The 15,452-nt window shown below is 33.8% G+C and overlaps 2 protein-coding genes across 3 annotated transcripts in view; both read left to right on the plus strand.

Moving 5' to 3' along the window:
* Positions 1-741: 741 nt before the first annotated feature.
* On the plus strand, positions 742-11,174 carry LOC107848095. Of its 2 annotated transcripts, none has more exons than XM_016692771.2 (5): positions 742-973; positions 5,319-6,572; positions 9,654-9,776; positions 9,932-10,072; positions 10,728-11,174. In XM_016692771.2, exons 2-5 carry the CDS (start codon positions 5,325-5,327, stop codon positions 10,866-10,868), a joined length of 1,653 nt encoding a protein of 550 aa, XP_016548257.2. In that variant the 5' UTR covers positions 742-973; positions 5,319-5,324; the 3' UTR covers positions 10,869-11,174. The 2 variants fall into 2 exon arrangements, with proteins under 2 accessions (XP_016548257.2, XP_047255443.1); XM_047399487.1 differs by lacking the exon at positions 742-973 and adding an exon at positions 1,540-1,660.
* A 2,657-nt stretch (positions 11,175-13,831) lies between these two features.
* LOC107848402 (cytochrome P450 CYP749A22) overlaps positions 13,832-15,452 on the plus strand; it is a 7,007-nt gene continuing 5,386 nt past the window's right edge. The window contains exon 1 of the mRNA XM_016693167.2: positions 13,832-14,132. Within this exon, the coding sequence (XP_016548653.2) occupies positions 13,865-14,132 (268 nt within the window). The 5' untranslated portion in view covers positions 13,832-13,864. The remainder of the gene's footprint in view (positions 14,133-15,452) is intronic.

The raw sequence follows: 15,452 nt of genomic DNA on the forward strand, positions 1-15,452 counted from the left end.
AATTTTTAAATTTGTAAAATAAAAAAGGTTGACTGTCTTTTTTAATTTTAATATTATTTAAATATAAATATATTACTTCACTCGCTTATATACGTGTGACTACACGCGTCATATCTTAATAAGTAATTTTAATGCCATATAAATCCGGTCAATGGTCAAAGAGTTTAAAATGTTGAGTTTTATTGAGTTGAGAGGTTTAGATGATAAAAAGTTAGTAGAAGTATGCACATTACAAAACAGACCAAGTACAAGGTACATATTTTGCCTAATATATATACTCCTTGACTTGTAAAGAAAAGTATAACAAATATGAAGAACGAAAAGTGAAATACAATTTCCTTTCTCTTACAATTTACTTTTATTTTAACCTTTTATTTCATAACACTTTCACAGTATAAATATTTTCTTACATAATCTATCTATAGAATTTAAATTTAAATTTTAAGAATTTGAAACCCAATAAAGGAAGAAAAATAGTACTATATCACTTCAAATAGTCAACCGTAGATTATACCTTAAATGACGTCAGCCATTTTTTTTCTTTTAAGAAAAGGTCAACGGAGCCAAATAAAAGTTCACTTTTTTCAAAATTTCCTGTTTTTTTCTTCTTTTATTTAAATTATTATTTCGGAAAATTATAGTACTTTACTACTAAGAACAAAGTAAAGGGTTAAAAAAATATAAAAACCACTTTTTCTGAATCTGTATTTCATCCCAAAAAGAGAAAATTAATTCCAACAAATTAAAAAATATATAAAAACCACTTTTTTCAAAATTTCCTGTCTGTTTTTTCCCATTCCAAAAACACAAGGGAAATCAATTCTAATAAATAAAAAAAAAATATAAAACCCGACACCGTGTTGATTTTTCCCTCTCCCTTTTTTTTCTTCACCATCTCTCGACTCCAGCAAATTCTCTTTTGAAAATTTCCATGATTTTACGTGCTTAGGGTTTTGCTCTTTCCTCATTTAAGGTAAATATTTAAATTATGTTTGCTAATTTTGGATTAATTTACCATTAATTGTGGAATTGGGTATTTTTTTTAATGTTAAATATGATCTCTTTATTTTGTTGCATTGATGAGTTTTTTAGGTCTTATTTGAGTGATTATGAGTTGGATTTTTGAATTCTTGGATTTTTTTTATGTGGGTGTTGTTCAATTTTTGATTTTGAGGTAACTTTTTGTGTGTGTGTAGTGAAGAAATTGGATATTCTAGGGAACCAATTTGGGTTGCATGATATATTTTTGTTTGGGTTAGTTTTCGTGTACCTTGAGTAATTTTACACGATACGTGCCACCTCACACTAGTAACAGGTAACAGGTAACTCTGTCTACTCAGGCTAGAACAATATGTGATGAAATTTACCTAGTATTTTTTTTTTTTTAATGTTGTAATGTTGTCTTTGTTTTGTTGAATTGATAAGTTTTTTGGGTTTTGCTGAGTAATTATGTGTTGGGTTTTTGAATTCTTGGATATTTTTTATTTGGGTGTTGTTCAATTTTTGATTTTGAGGTAGCTTTTTGTTTGTGTAGTGAAGAAATTGGATATTCGAGGGACCCGACTTGGGTTACATGCTATATTTTTGTTTGGGTTAGCTTTTGTGCACCTCGAGTAATTTTACGCGATATGTGCCACCTCACACTAGTAATCGGTGATAGGTAACTCTATCTACTAAGGCTAGAATAATATGTGATGAAATTTACCTATTTTTTTTTTTTTTTTTAATGTTGTAATGTTCTCTTTGTTTTGTTGAATTGATAAGTTTTTTGGGTTTTGTTGGGTAATTATGACTTGGGTTTTTGAATTCTTGTTTTTTTTTATTCGGGTGTTGTTCAATTTTTGTTTTTGAGGTAGGCTTTGTGTGTTTATTGAAGTAATTGGATTTTTAGGGACCCAATTTGGGTTGCATGATGTATTTTTGTTCAGGTCAGCTTTCGTACACCTCGAGTAGTTTTACGGCATACGTGCCATCTCACACCTCTAATAGGTAATAGGTTAATAGGGAAATGTGAAGAAATTACCTAGTGTGTTTTAGTGTCTACATGATCTATTTGTTTTGCTGAATTGATGAGTTTTTGGGTTTTGTTTGAGTAATTATGACTTGGGTTTTTGAATTCTTGGATCTTTTTTATCGGGTTGTTGTTCAATTTTTGATTTTGAGGTAGATTTTTGTGTGTTTAGTGAAGAAATTGGATTTTCTGGGGACGCAATTTGGATTGCATGATGTATTTTTGTTTGGGTTAGCTTTCGTGTACCTTGACTAATTTCATGGGGCACGTGCCACCTTAGAGCAGTAATAGGTAAATAGTTAATAGGTAACTCTGTTCACCAAGATTAGAACATATGTGAAGATATTTACCTGGTGTTTTTTGTCTCTTACGTCCATGTTGGAAGGAGTTCTTATTGGAGTTTTGCTCGATGTAATTGCTTCAACTGTTTTGCTGCTTAAATTATTTAATTTTAGTTGTTTGCTGTTGTAAAATGCATTGTTTGCTCCTTAGATAGGAGGTTGTGGAGGACACAGATTAAAGTAGAACGTTAGTAGTAGGTAGCAGTGTGTTGTCTTGTTTTTTGTCCATACTAGTAGAGTAGTAGTTGTAGTATTGCTTATGTTGTGTCTTGTCATTTGATTTCTGTTATTATCTAATGTTTCTTCTACCTCGATTGTTGTACTGTTTTATTGTAGTTTTCGTTCTGTTACTATCTGCTATTTTTGATAGTTATTTTAGGTTTTGTTTCCTAGTTACGACTTGGGTTTGTGAATTCTTGGATTTTCTTTATTTGGGTATTGTTCAATTTTTGATTTTGAGGTAGATTTTTGTGTTTTTAGTGAGAAATTTTGTTTTTTATGGATCCAATTTGGGTTGCATTATATATTTTTGTTCGGGCTAGGTCTTGTGCACCTTGACTAATTTTATGGGTTACGTGCCACCTTAGAGCAGTATTAGGTGATAGGTAACTCTGTCCACTAAGTTAGGACGCGTGGGAAGAAATCATCTAGTGTTTTTTTTAGTGTTTTTTTATCTTTGCAGAGATTTGAGTGTTTTTTTCTTCTCTGCAGAGATTTGAAGCCCACTTCGTTGTCCAATAGGTTATTACTGTTAGGTCCATGTTAGAAGGAATTCTTGTTGGAGTTTTGTTTGCTCAATGTAATTGCTTCAATTGTTCTTTTAACTGTTTGATCTCTTTGTTTTGTTGAATTGGTGAGTTTTTTTTCGGTTTTTTTTTTGAGTGATTACGACTTTGGGTTTTTGAATTCTTGGATTTTCTTTATCTGGGTGTTCTTCAATTTTTGATTTTGAGGCAGATTTTTGTGTGTTTAGTGAAGAAATGTGGATATTCTAGGGACCCTATTCGGGCTGCATGTTATAATTTTGTTTGGGTTAGTTTTCGTGTACCTCGATTAATTTTACGGGATATGTGCCACCTCAGAGTAGTAATAGGTAATAGGCTAAGTTGGGCTGACTCTTCACTTTAGATGCAAGACTGGTGTCGGATTCTCCAAAAATACACTATTTTCGGAGAGTCTCACATTCACCCACTGACTTTTTTGAAGAGCCCGAGCAACATAGGTAACTCTATCTACCAAGGCTAGGATAAATGGGAAGAAATCGGCCTAGTTTTTTTTGTCTCTATTGGGATTTGAACGTGGGGTCTCATGGTTTTTGGCCCACTTCTTGACTACTAGGCCACACTCGTAGGTCCAAGGATTTCTTCTCCGAGTTTTGTTGTTTTGCTTGATGTAATTGCATCAACTGTTTTGCTGCTTAAATTATTCACTTTTGGCTTTTTACTGTTTTGAAATGTGTTGTCTTGCTGTCCATTTGTATTATTAGTCGTAGTATTGTTCCCATAGTTTCTTGTCCTTCAATTTGCTCTATGTAGATTTTTGTATTTAGTGAAGAAATTGGATATTCTATGGACACAATTTGGGATGTATATCTATTTAGTTGTTTGAAATGGTAATGATAGTGGAATGGTTGGTATGTTTAGAAGGAATTCTTGTTGGAGTTTTGGGTCTTGCTATATGTAATTGCTTCAACTGTTTTGCTGCTTATATTATTTAATTCTGGCTGTTTGCTGTTGTAAAAAAAGTGACTGAGGGTCTATTGGAAACAACCTCTCTACCTCCGTGGTAGGGGTAAGGTCCATGTACACTCGACCCCTTCCAATCCCACTTTGTGGGACCATACTGACTATGTTGTTGTCCTTGTTGCTGTTGTAGAATCATCTCTCTCTCTTTCTTGGGAAATTGTGGTCAAGCCCTCCCTTTGTTCCTCGGAGCGGGCAACAAGAATTAGAATCAACCTATATAACATCTTTTCCCATGTAGTCGGCTAGAGGAACGGGCTTTCCAAACATAAAACAGTCCCTACCTATACATTCCACTCCATGGAACGATTCCGATGTGCCCGTGACCTATTTTGATTAAGACCAAAACCTATCTCTAAAGTGGAGCCTAGTTTAAGCTGTAAAACAAGTGATGATTGAATAAAGAAAAACCACGCCTTGCATGAATTAGGGAAAGATAGAACTCAACTTCCTCACATTCTTGGTGAAGGTCATAATTTGCAGGAACATTCTATGGTCTTAATAAGAGGAGGTAGAGTTAATGATTCACCGAGATGTGAAATTACAAAGCTAGATTCAGCTTCATGATGATGTGGAGCGTTCTCATGGGATCTGTGTTTTAAAAGAAAAATATGTTTTACCTAAGAAAAACTTATTTTTATTATGTTTTCCCATATTTGATTAAACATAAAGCTACTAGCATGTAGTAGTGGTGGAGGGTGGAGTGGGACATGGGATGTGGGTTTTGGTGATAATACATACATGCTGATAAGAGCTAGTTATACCGAAATAACTGTAATATGTAAATAACTTGGAGATTTTAGGTTTAAATTTCACCTGGAACTTTCCATCTAAGCTCATTGCTTCAATCTTGGTGTGCATACTTACCTTTTACTTGTGGGCTATGTAAGCTGTCCACTGTTGGGTTAGTTGAGGTTCGCACAAGTTGGTGCGGACACATTGTCATAATAAAAAAAATATTGGAGCAGGGGTAGTGTGGAAATTGACTAACTGCCATGATATTGGAAGATTTTCTTAACTCCTAATTATGGCCAGTGTTTCCCTTTTTGTCCTTTCTTTCAAATACTAACCGGTGATGATAATCACCGAGTGATCAGGTTTTGTTTAGCGTTCTTTGAATTTTTATGATTTTCTTGTCACCGGAGTTGCTTCTTGTTTTTCCTTTTTCCTTATTGTGGTCATATGACCTCAATGAGTTATTTTTAAATTACTTTGTTTCTGCAGAGACAAATGAGTAGGGTGTCTCGAGGTGGGTCTCATGGTAGATCCCGTACTGGGAAGAAGACATTGAGGAGGCGCAATGATGGTGCAGGAGCTGATAATGTTGTCCTGATTGATGTCGAGTCTGAAACTTTTAGTAATGTTATTATTATTGATGTGCCTGAATCGACACCCAAGAAGTTTCGAGGTAAGGCAGCAGCAAAGAAAGCCAAAAGAGGTAAGACAGCAGCAAAGAAAGACAAAAGGTCTCCTTTGAGGAACATAATCTTCATCGATGATGATGAAAGCAATGAGAATGAATCTTCTGAATGTGGTGTGGAAGATGGCCACCACTTCTTTCAGGACCCATCTCCTAGCATGAGACCGTGCTCAACATCGGAAAGTGCTAAAAAACCTCTAGATGGAATTGGTGATGATTGCCAATTTGTTCGCGAAAATATTTCTCCAGTGAAGTTATCAAAATGCAAAAGAACTTACTCTGGAAAAGCTCCTGTCCAAAATCAATATGGTTTGGCGTCTGATTCAGAGAGTAGTTCATCTGATGATGATGAGTTGATGGAGGATTTTTCTGGACTGCTTCGAGAGCAGTGGCAGAAAGCTTCGTTAAAGAGGAAAAATGATAACAGTGGTACATCTGGTGTTGGAGATGTTAATAGTGCGTCCACTGGTGGAGTTCAGCCTGAGCCTGGTGAGAGTGAAGAGCATCCTGTTTGTCCTGGTTATTCTAAATCCTCTACCGAAAAAGAAGACCAACCTCCAAAACCAACACGTGAATCACATTGTGCTTCTAGTAAGACTGATGTCCATGATGAAGGAGATCCACAAACAAAGAACTTTGAAGAGAGTTATCCCAGTATACCCCGTGAATACCACTATTCTAATGGCGGTGTTGGTCCTACAGAGTCTATTTGCAGGGAAAAAGCTTCATCAGGCTCACCAATCAGCGGCAAAAAATGTGTTGATCAGGAAAATGGGAAACGGATGCCTGATAAGACATCAGAATTAGGTGCAAACCATAATGAAACACTACCTAGAAACAGAGGTTCCTTGGTGGAGGAGGATCTTCCGGAATCTGTATCTATGAGCCAACACAAGGATGAAAGGCATGATGATGTGAATGGACAAGATGGTGAGAATGTGGAGCATAGTGTTGAGAACTGTATTACCACTGAAAGAGAAAGGATCAAGGAGACCTCTGAATACAAAAAGGCACTAGAGGAAGAATTGGCGTCCAGACAGAGAGCGTTGGCGCTTCAGGTCTGTCATGTGTACTTCTTCCTGATAACTTTCGTAGAGATATGGTTTTCTGTTACTCCTTCGGTGTTCATTAGTCTGTAACCCGTTGACTACTGAATGCTTTTGTCTCATCAATACCATGGTTGATCAAAGTTCTCTACTTTTGATGCTTAATGTGCTTCTTTGTAGCCTATGTGCTCCAAGGGTGTCAGAATTATAGCAGCCTTGTAGAGAATAGTACTGTAAGCTAGCGTTTGGCCATAGATTCCCAAATATTCTGGAAACCAGTTTTGGGTGAAGTTTCAACGTGTGTTCGGGCATAATTTTGGAAATATATTTCCCTCTTTTTTTTAAAAAAAAAACCGTGAAACATGATTTATACACATAAGTTTTAAATACAATTAGAAAGACCTATATAATTTTGACACAAAATTATCATTTTAATAATGATCTAGATAATAAATTATCCCAAAATCATAACACGATATTTTAATAAAATTGCTAATAATACAATTACCAGCTATTACAATTTGTCATATTACAATTAGTTGTGAAAATCCATTGATGCAAAAAAATAAATACTCTCTCCGTCCCATTTCCATTTTATGCGTTGCCATTTTCTTTTAGATCCGTCACAAAAAGAAAGTCATCTTTCCTAATTTAGTAACTATTTAATGACATCATCCCCATTTTATCCTTATTGGGTCCCACTTAATTAAAAAAGACAACTAAAAAGTAAATATTTAAGTGACTTTAAGAGAGGCAATTTTGCAAACTTTACAAAGTCATCATTTATTTCTTAAACTCCGTGTCCGGTCAAATGGTGACACATAAAATGGCACGGAGGAAGTAACAGTAGGAACTAGCTATTCTTTAATATGATCTTCCCATATTCTATGAACAATCTCTTTGTTAAGAAGAATGCATAGTTGGAGTCATAATTAAGGGTTTTTTTTTTTTTTTTTTGGGGTGGGGTGGGGGTATAAAATATAGACGTTTGTGTTCGGTTTCAAAATTTTCAAAGAACCCAAAAACTAGATTTTGGTCCAAAAATCATTTTTTCTAGTTTTTGGGATTTTGGGTTTTTTGCCAAAACTTTGACAAACTTTGCCAAATGTTTCTCAAATTTACTTGCAATATCTATGGCCAAACGGGTCCTGAGAGTGTCTAAAAGATTAACGGGATGTTCATTTTGTTTACAATAGTTAGAAACTTGAAGTAGTCATTTGATGTAGAAATATATAAATGAACTCCCTTTGAGTTCGTAAAATTTCCTCCGTTTCTATTCATCACAAAAAAAGAAAAAAAAAGAAAAAGAAAAAGAAAACCCTTCTCTATTTCCTATAGATGTTCAATCTTTGAGGCCTAGAGTAGTCAAAGGTGAAAAAAATTGAAGTCTTTTGGGGCAATTAAGTGTAAACTGTAATTAAAGCATGAGCTTTAACAAAGAAAGGCACTAATGAACTGAAACACTAAATATATTTTCAAAAAGAAAAAAAAGAAAGAAGAACTGAGACACTAAAATGAAATATATGAAGTAAAATTGTGTCAAAGTTTCAAAACCATTTCAAATTTCTTGATTTAGATGAAAAGATGTAGCTTTATGTTTTCTGGAGATAGTTATGAGAACTCCTTTCTTTATTTGGTGTACCTACTTGAGACAGATAAAAGGAAACTTTCACGTCCTAAGAGCAAAATAGGATGATCTCGTCCTTAATGCTAGACATCTTTTTCTTATGTATATTTTTTGCGTGCTGCAAGGACTTTTGTCTAGTAGCAAGACCACAGTCAATGATGTGTGGTTTAGGTGTACATGACAGGTTTGAACACTGTCACGGATAAAAACCTGGTATTTAATTGGAGAAGGGTAGACAGATGGGCTCATTATCTGTTGAGTTTTGAATTGTGCACCACTGACCCTCGAGGATTTCTCGATTATAAAAATAAGGCAATGTATATTTTTTTAAGCACTAATTGCAAACCAATCTATTGATGATTTCTGGTAGAGAACATCATTATGTAACTTGTATGTATATAACTGCACACCAACCTGTTGATGATTTCTGGTAGAAAACTATATCATTTTATAATTCTTATGCATATCTATGTACACGAGGGTATCCCCTTTTTGATGAAATAGAAATATTGCTAAGACTTTTTCATGCCATTTGATGCTTTCAAGTATTTATGAGCTGCAATGTAGTTTTGTTACTGCTTGTTCATGTTATAAACTACCAACCTTCTTCATTGATTTTATAACGTGCTACTCTTACATGCTACATTTACCTTGGAGGAGTCGAAATTCCCTGTGATGTTTCACTTAGTTCTTTCCGCTTTATTTTGATTAAATTTCTCTTTTTCCTTTTCTTCTCCGTTTCCTTTCCCTCTTAACTCTCGGTCTCTTCTCTATTCCTTTTTCTTTTTAAGAAAGCATACAATTGAAGTTAGTCTGAGGATGAGTAATGGTCATTAAAATTATTGGAAGACCATTTTGTTTAGTTACAATAGGCTGTCAGAGAGGAGGGAGGGGAGTGCATGCATTTCACCGTTGTTGGTTGGTGAAACTGTATTTAAGATGATATGGACAATAGCAATCATCAGGCCCTTGATACTTTTATGATAAAAAATATGCAGCGCATTAGATAGAGAGATCCAGGAACATTAATGTTTTGGCTGTAGTATCAAAAAGGCTTGCCTTCCCTCCTTGTCTTAAATATCATACATAGATAGCATGGTGCAGGACTCGAACCTGTGACGTAATTCAAAAGTCCCTCAACCTATGCTACTTGAGCTAAGCCCCGGGGCCCATTCCGGTTATTACGTAAATAATATAATGGATATAGAAGTAAACATCATGTTGGGCATGTGGTAATATGTTATGTTCATGTCATATGTCTTTCTTAATATGAAAATATCAGGTGTGTGTTGCGTTATGAGTTTTGGTTTGTAATTGGCTAGATTGTTGTAAGATTAAGATCAAAGTTCTAAAATTTCTGATAAAAAAGTGCAACCACAGAGGAAAACCTAAATTAGCCGAAAGAAAGTATGATTTGTGTATGCATGAGGATGCAATGTGATTTGATGTGCTATTTACCTATTCAGGCAGAAGAAGCCAAGCAGATGAAGCTGTTGCTGAAAAGAAAGAAGGCTGAAACTATGCGTTTATTAGAAATGGAGAAGAGACAAAAGCAGCGTGTCGAGGAAATAAGAGAAACTCAAAAGAAGGTATGGCAACTTGGCCTCTACTGTTGTCTATCCTCTTCATCTTATGTTTCTTTGTCTCTCTCTTCCATGTCACTTATGCTGCCTGTGTGTTACTTTATGATTATAGCATATTTGAAGTTTTCCTACTATTTAAACCATCTGACGAATCTTTTTAGGACGTAGAGAATATGAACTTGAAGGAGCAGATACGAGCCGAAGTTCGGAAGGGACTCAGTATGCTTGAAATGACATGCCATGATATGGCTTCAGTGTTGCGTGCATTAGGAATCACTGTTGGTTTTGGCACTAGTCATGAGGTTTGTTTACACTCAGTCTCTAAATATCTTCCATCATCTTAATTTTTAACTACCTGAATGCAAATAATTCCAGGGAACATACTTGCATGAAACATTGGCATTCTTATTTTGCTCTTGCCCTGATTTGTGATTTATAACGTCTCTTGTTTTTTGACAATCATATGATCCATTTGTTCTGGTCTTGTTTAAGAGAAGTTCAGTTGAAACATAAGTATAAGTCCCTTGCAAAACTAATCTGATTGCATCAATTTGTGCAGAAAACGTGCTCAGTTAGTACGTCTTACATTCTTGCAATTTGCAAGTGCAAGATTTCTTTATCTGTGCATAAGATAAGCTATATTATTAGCATTTGTGTTTGTTTTGCTTTCTAATGTATGTACCCGTTTTATCTTTCTTGCAATATTGTCTCATCTTATATTGTGTTGGCTGTTTTTAGTCACTGTCGAACTTGGCTCTCAGATCTGTGTTTGTCTTATATGTAGCTACTTTTTTCATTTCTTGTGTTTTTACCTGCGGTTTTGGGAGTTATACTTGGTTTGTCTTACAATCTTCTCTACACGACCATCTCTTTTTCTTCTATTTCTATTCCTGAAGTGTTATTCACAGTTAGAAGGATAAGACGAGAGACGTTACTTGGAATAAATTCTTGTTTCAGGTGCGCGTTGCTTACAAAAAAGCCTTGCTGAAATTTCACCCGGATAGATCTTCACGATCTGATATACGACAGCAAGTTGAAGCTGAGGAGAAATTTAAGCTCATATCTCGAATGAAGGACAAATACTTACCAACTTTATGACACTACTGACCTAGGATATAAATGTTAGTTTATTTTCAGGAAAATTTTGTGTATAGGCCCTTCAATGCTTGAGCTTTCTCACCATGTGGAAAGCTGCACTCAGCTGCAGAAAGTTTTTTCTTTTTATTTCCAGGTTTAGTTTCGTCATTTCTTTATGTTATTGTTAACGTAGCTTTGTTTTTCTAGGGTTAAGATGGCTTCAGGAATTGCACTACAAAAGCTGTAAATTTTTTTGTTTCAGAAAAAAATATTCATTGGTCACTGAATGTGACTTAGGTAATTATAGTTTACAGCTCCATTGATGCACAGGCTGTCTAATATGCTACTATATATTTTTTCTTTTGGGTCATAAAAGAAACTATTATATTAAACTTTCAAGGAGCACTGGCCTCGGGAACAACCTCTCTACCTCCGTGAGGTAGCGGTGAGGTCTACGTACGCTTTACCCTTTCCAGATCTCACTTGTTTTCTCAACGAAAGGTGGTGGTTGATTGTAAAGGGTGTAAAAAGCTCCCCCGAGCTGAAGTTGCTCTTTGCTGCGCTAGACAATCTGCTACTCTATTCTGCTCTCTGTACTTATGGTTTAGAGTAATATAATGTTGCTGGTAGAGAGGTACCTGCGATCGTTTAAAACGGGAATGTGACATTTAACTTTCTCTAGCGGAATTAGACTCACTTCTTTTTCTTCAAATTCAGCATGATATGAGGCAAGAATCAAAGAAAGGTTTGAGAATTGGTGAATTCAATGTTTCCATATCCCTCCGAGCAGGAAATCATGTATTGAATAGAGGGTACTCCATCTCTGTAGAGGATACAACACATTGAAATCAATTGAGCATAGGTCCACATAGAGTTTGACAACAATAGGAAGGGATCGTTTGATGTGCAGGATAAAGTGATATATTTCAGGATTAAGTTTGGGATTAAATTTATATTTTGTTTGGTTGAAGGTATAAATTTATCCTTATTGCAGTAGGATGACAATGGAGGTATATGGAATTACGTTGTGTGGCGGGTGTATATCTTTGAGATTATGGTTCAAATGCTAGCAGAGACAAAAAAAAACTGTGGTTTTCTAAGTAATAGGTGCTCAGTAAAATAATCGAGGTGGGCATAAAATACTCTAGGTACAATCATTAAAAAAAAAAATTACTATAAAGGAAAGTGTTACTAAATATAAAAATGTGTCATTTTCGTTTAGACTAACTACAGAAGAAAGTGAGTAATATAAATTGAAACAAAAGGAGTATTAGTTTTGAACTTATTGCAATGGATACTATGAAAATGCATAATATTTGAAAGATCCAACACGTATGCAACATCCCTCAGTTTATTGCGTTTATATCGTTCAAAAATATCTGATATAAATATTTATATGGAAATTTCAAATATATACATACTATGAAGAAAAAGGAATAAATTTCCTAAAAGGAATCATCAAAAACACAATCATATACTAATACAATAAAATAATCATGCAAATCTGTTTAAGTTTTAATAATCTTGTGCATAGGAATCAGCAAAAACATAATCATATACTAATACAATATAAAATAATCTTGTAGATCTGTTTGAGTTCTAATAATTTTGTGCATGGTAGTAAAAAAATATTTGGCACACCATCATTTTGTCATATCTCTATTTGTCACTCTCAATCTCATTTTTATATTATACAATTATTGTTCTCCATTTTGGCATAAAATAATCCAATTATTGTCTGTCTAGAACAAAATAGTAATTGTGATCTTAATGCAAATTTGAAATGCTACTGATGAAGCCAAAGCCAGTATCTGAATTTATTTCCAAGAATCTCTATGTATTAGCGGAGTCCCTTTTTTTTTTTTTTTTTTTTTTCCGGGTTTTTTCATTTGATGTCTGATACCTCCTTTATGCTTCGATTAATTTTTGGATTCATACTGGAAAGTATTATTTCAAGATAAAACATTCTCCGTCAAAGACAATTGCTTTTTGAGAACTTGAATTTGAATATTCTGACTAAAAATGAAAAGGTATTTGTAATTTGAGAAAATGGTCGAGTTTACCTCAATACTTTATATGTAACCTTGTGTCTATTAGGGCAAGGGCATATACTTGAAACAAAATATAATTATAAGGGTAAATATGATCCATAAGTATAATTACGAGGTAAATATGATCAAAAAGTATCAAAGAAGGTAAGGTAAATATTAACATATTTTTTTTTCCAAAGCAGCAAGGAAACAACAAAAGAAAAAAGAAGTCATACATGAAAGACAACATAATTGGGATGATATAAGGTAATTGAGTAATCTATTCCAAGGCACCACCTACCAATGCCATTAATAAAACGAAATCATATGACAATGTCAGTAATTTCTATAAAAGCCAATAAATTCAAGAACCGATGAACTATCAAGTGATATTGGGCAGATTTGACAAAGAAGACACGAGGAAAATATTTCAGATTATTTAGACGAACAAACTATCTTTTTAATTCATACATATATAAAAGAAAGTTTGATATTGATAACTCAACCTTCTTTTATATCTTTACATTACTTAAGCAACCTCATATACAATATCATCATACAACGTATTATAAACTCTGTGATTGTCATAGAATACCTAATTTTCTCCGACTCTTATTTTCCTCATGCCTGTTAATTAGTATTGGTTCGTTACCTCATTACGCTTGGTAAGATAAAGCTTAATCCCCTTGCCTGTACTTATTTACGTTGAGGTTTTTAATTTATTATTAATAAATATGATATTTTCCTTTATTAACACAGACAAACTCTTCAATGTCTCTATCTTGGAAGAGATTCCAATTGCTAATATCAACAAATATTGCCATATTATGTAAATGATCCGCACACCACATATCAACAACGTGCCCAACATGGGCACTTTAAATTAATTACTAGTATACATCTACTTGTTACTTAAAGACTATAAATTAGACATAATTTTCTCACTGTTGATTGCATTAATTTCACTGTCTACTATTACTAGCAATAATGATGATGACATTCTTCTTAGTTTTTCTTGGCCTACTTGTGATTTATATTCTTGCTAAGTTCTTGTATAAGTCATGGTGGTATCCAATTTCCATACAAAGTTTGATGAAATCACAAGGTATAAGAGGTCCACCTTACAAGTTTCCTAATGGGAATGAAACAGAAATTAGAGACATGGAAATGAAATCCAACACTGGTCACATAGAGCTGAGACATGACATTTTCTCTATAATGCAACCACATTTACAGTCATGGATCAAACTATACGGTAATCATGACTTCCTTTCTTTTATTACGAATCCATATTAGTTGTCAAGGTTACTAAAATACGTATCGCGATATACTTGTCGTATTATAAAATCAAGATGTAATTAGTTATTTTTGTCCCGTTTTACCTTTAGTAATAATTGTTCTTGAAACTACATGCAATAGATCCTCGTGGTCTGACCCTTCTCAAACCCTACGCTTAGCGGAAGCTTTAGTGCACCGAATTGCCCCTTTAATAGATGTTCTTGAAATATGATTAGCTTAGTCTTGTTCAATTGTTCTTAATTAAAGTGCAATTTATTGAAGAGAAATAAGGGTAAAGTAGTAAAAGATACTTCTTATTTATGATTTATTAAGGGATATGTAAAATGAAAATATGATCAGTGCCAACACTAAATGGTTAAAAAGGCAAGTACCTTAGGTCCTAAATCTGATTGGCCTCATTTTTATTGCAATAATAGGTTATAGATATTTTTTAAGAAAGTATTGGGTACTATTTGTAGAAAATTGAACTTACTATGTAAGAGGAAAGAATTAAAAAAATAAATATATATATATATATTAGTAGAAATCGATTATACAAAAAGTTATTAGTAAGTTTGCATTTCAAAGAACTAGAAGAACAAGAATTTCAAATAATTTAAAAAATAAGTCTAAGGCCTCCATTTCATTTTGGCTTTAGGCGATTAATGTGCTTGAGTCGCCACTCAGTGAGTACTATGGCTGTCAAGTGGGCCTGGTCAGGCCAATCCGAAACCGGCCCGTGTTATTTAACCGGGTTGAGGGCCGGGCCGGGGCCGGGTTTGGGTCTAAGTGGGCCGGGCTGGGCCCAATAGTAAAAAAATAAAAAACCACCCTAACCCGGCTCACTTAACCCAACCCGGTCAAACCCGGTCAAAAATATAAAACAAAAACTTTTTTTCAATATATATTATATATATACACCTATATACATTATAAATACGTTAAACAATATATATACACTATATATATAGTATATACTACATTAGAATGTAAAAAATATATACACATATACACAATTACACATATATACGCACCATCCAAATATATATGTACTACTTTAAACTTTAAAGTTTAAATAAAATATACTACAATATATATATATATAAAATTATATATATACACACATGTATACGTTAAATATACACGTCTATAGAAGATCTATTCACATATATACACTCTATTCTATGTATATGTAATACTTTAAATGAGATATACTACAATATATATACATTACCATATATATATATTTGTATAGTTATATACTAATTTAAAAAATATATACACATGTATACGTTAA

Source organism: Capsicum annuum, chromosome 11, assembly GCF_002878395.1.
Source record: "Capsicum annuum cultivar UCD-10X-F1 chromosome 11, UCD10Xv1.1, whole genome shotgun sequence".
In the NCBI taxonomy this organism is placed as follows: Eukaryota; Viridiplantae; Streptophyta; class Magnoliopsida; order Solanales; family Solanaceae; genus Capsicum; species Capsicum annuum.

Coding starts and splice junctions, on each gene's coding strand:
- LOC107848095 (XM_016692771.2), top strand. CDS start 5,325: ATGAGTAGGGTGTCTCGAGGTGGGTCTCATGGTAGATCCCGTACTGGG. Junction 9,777..9,931: donor TAAGAGAAACTCAAAAGAAG/GTATGGCAACTT, acceptor GAATCTTTTTAG/GACGTAGAGAATATGAACTT. Junction 10,073..10,727: donor GTTTTGGCACTAGTCATGAG/GTTTGTTTACAC, acceptor TTCTTGTTTCAG/GTGCGCGTTGCTTACAAAAA.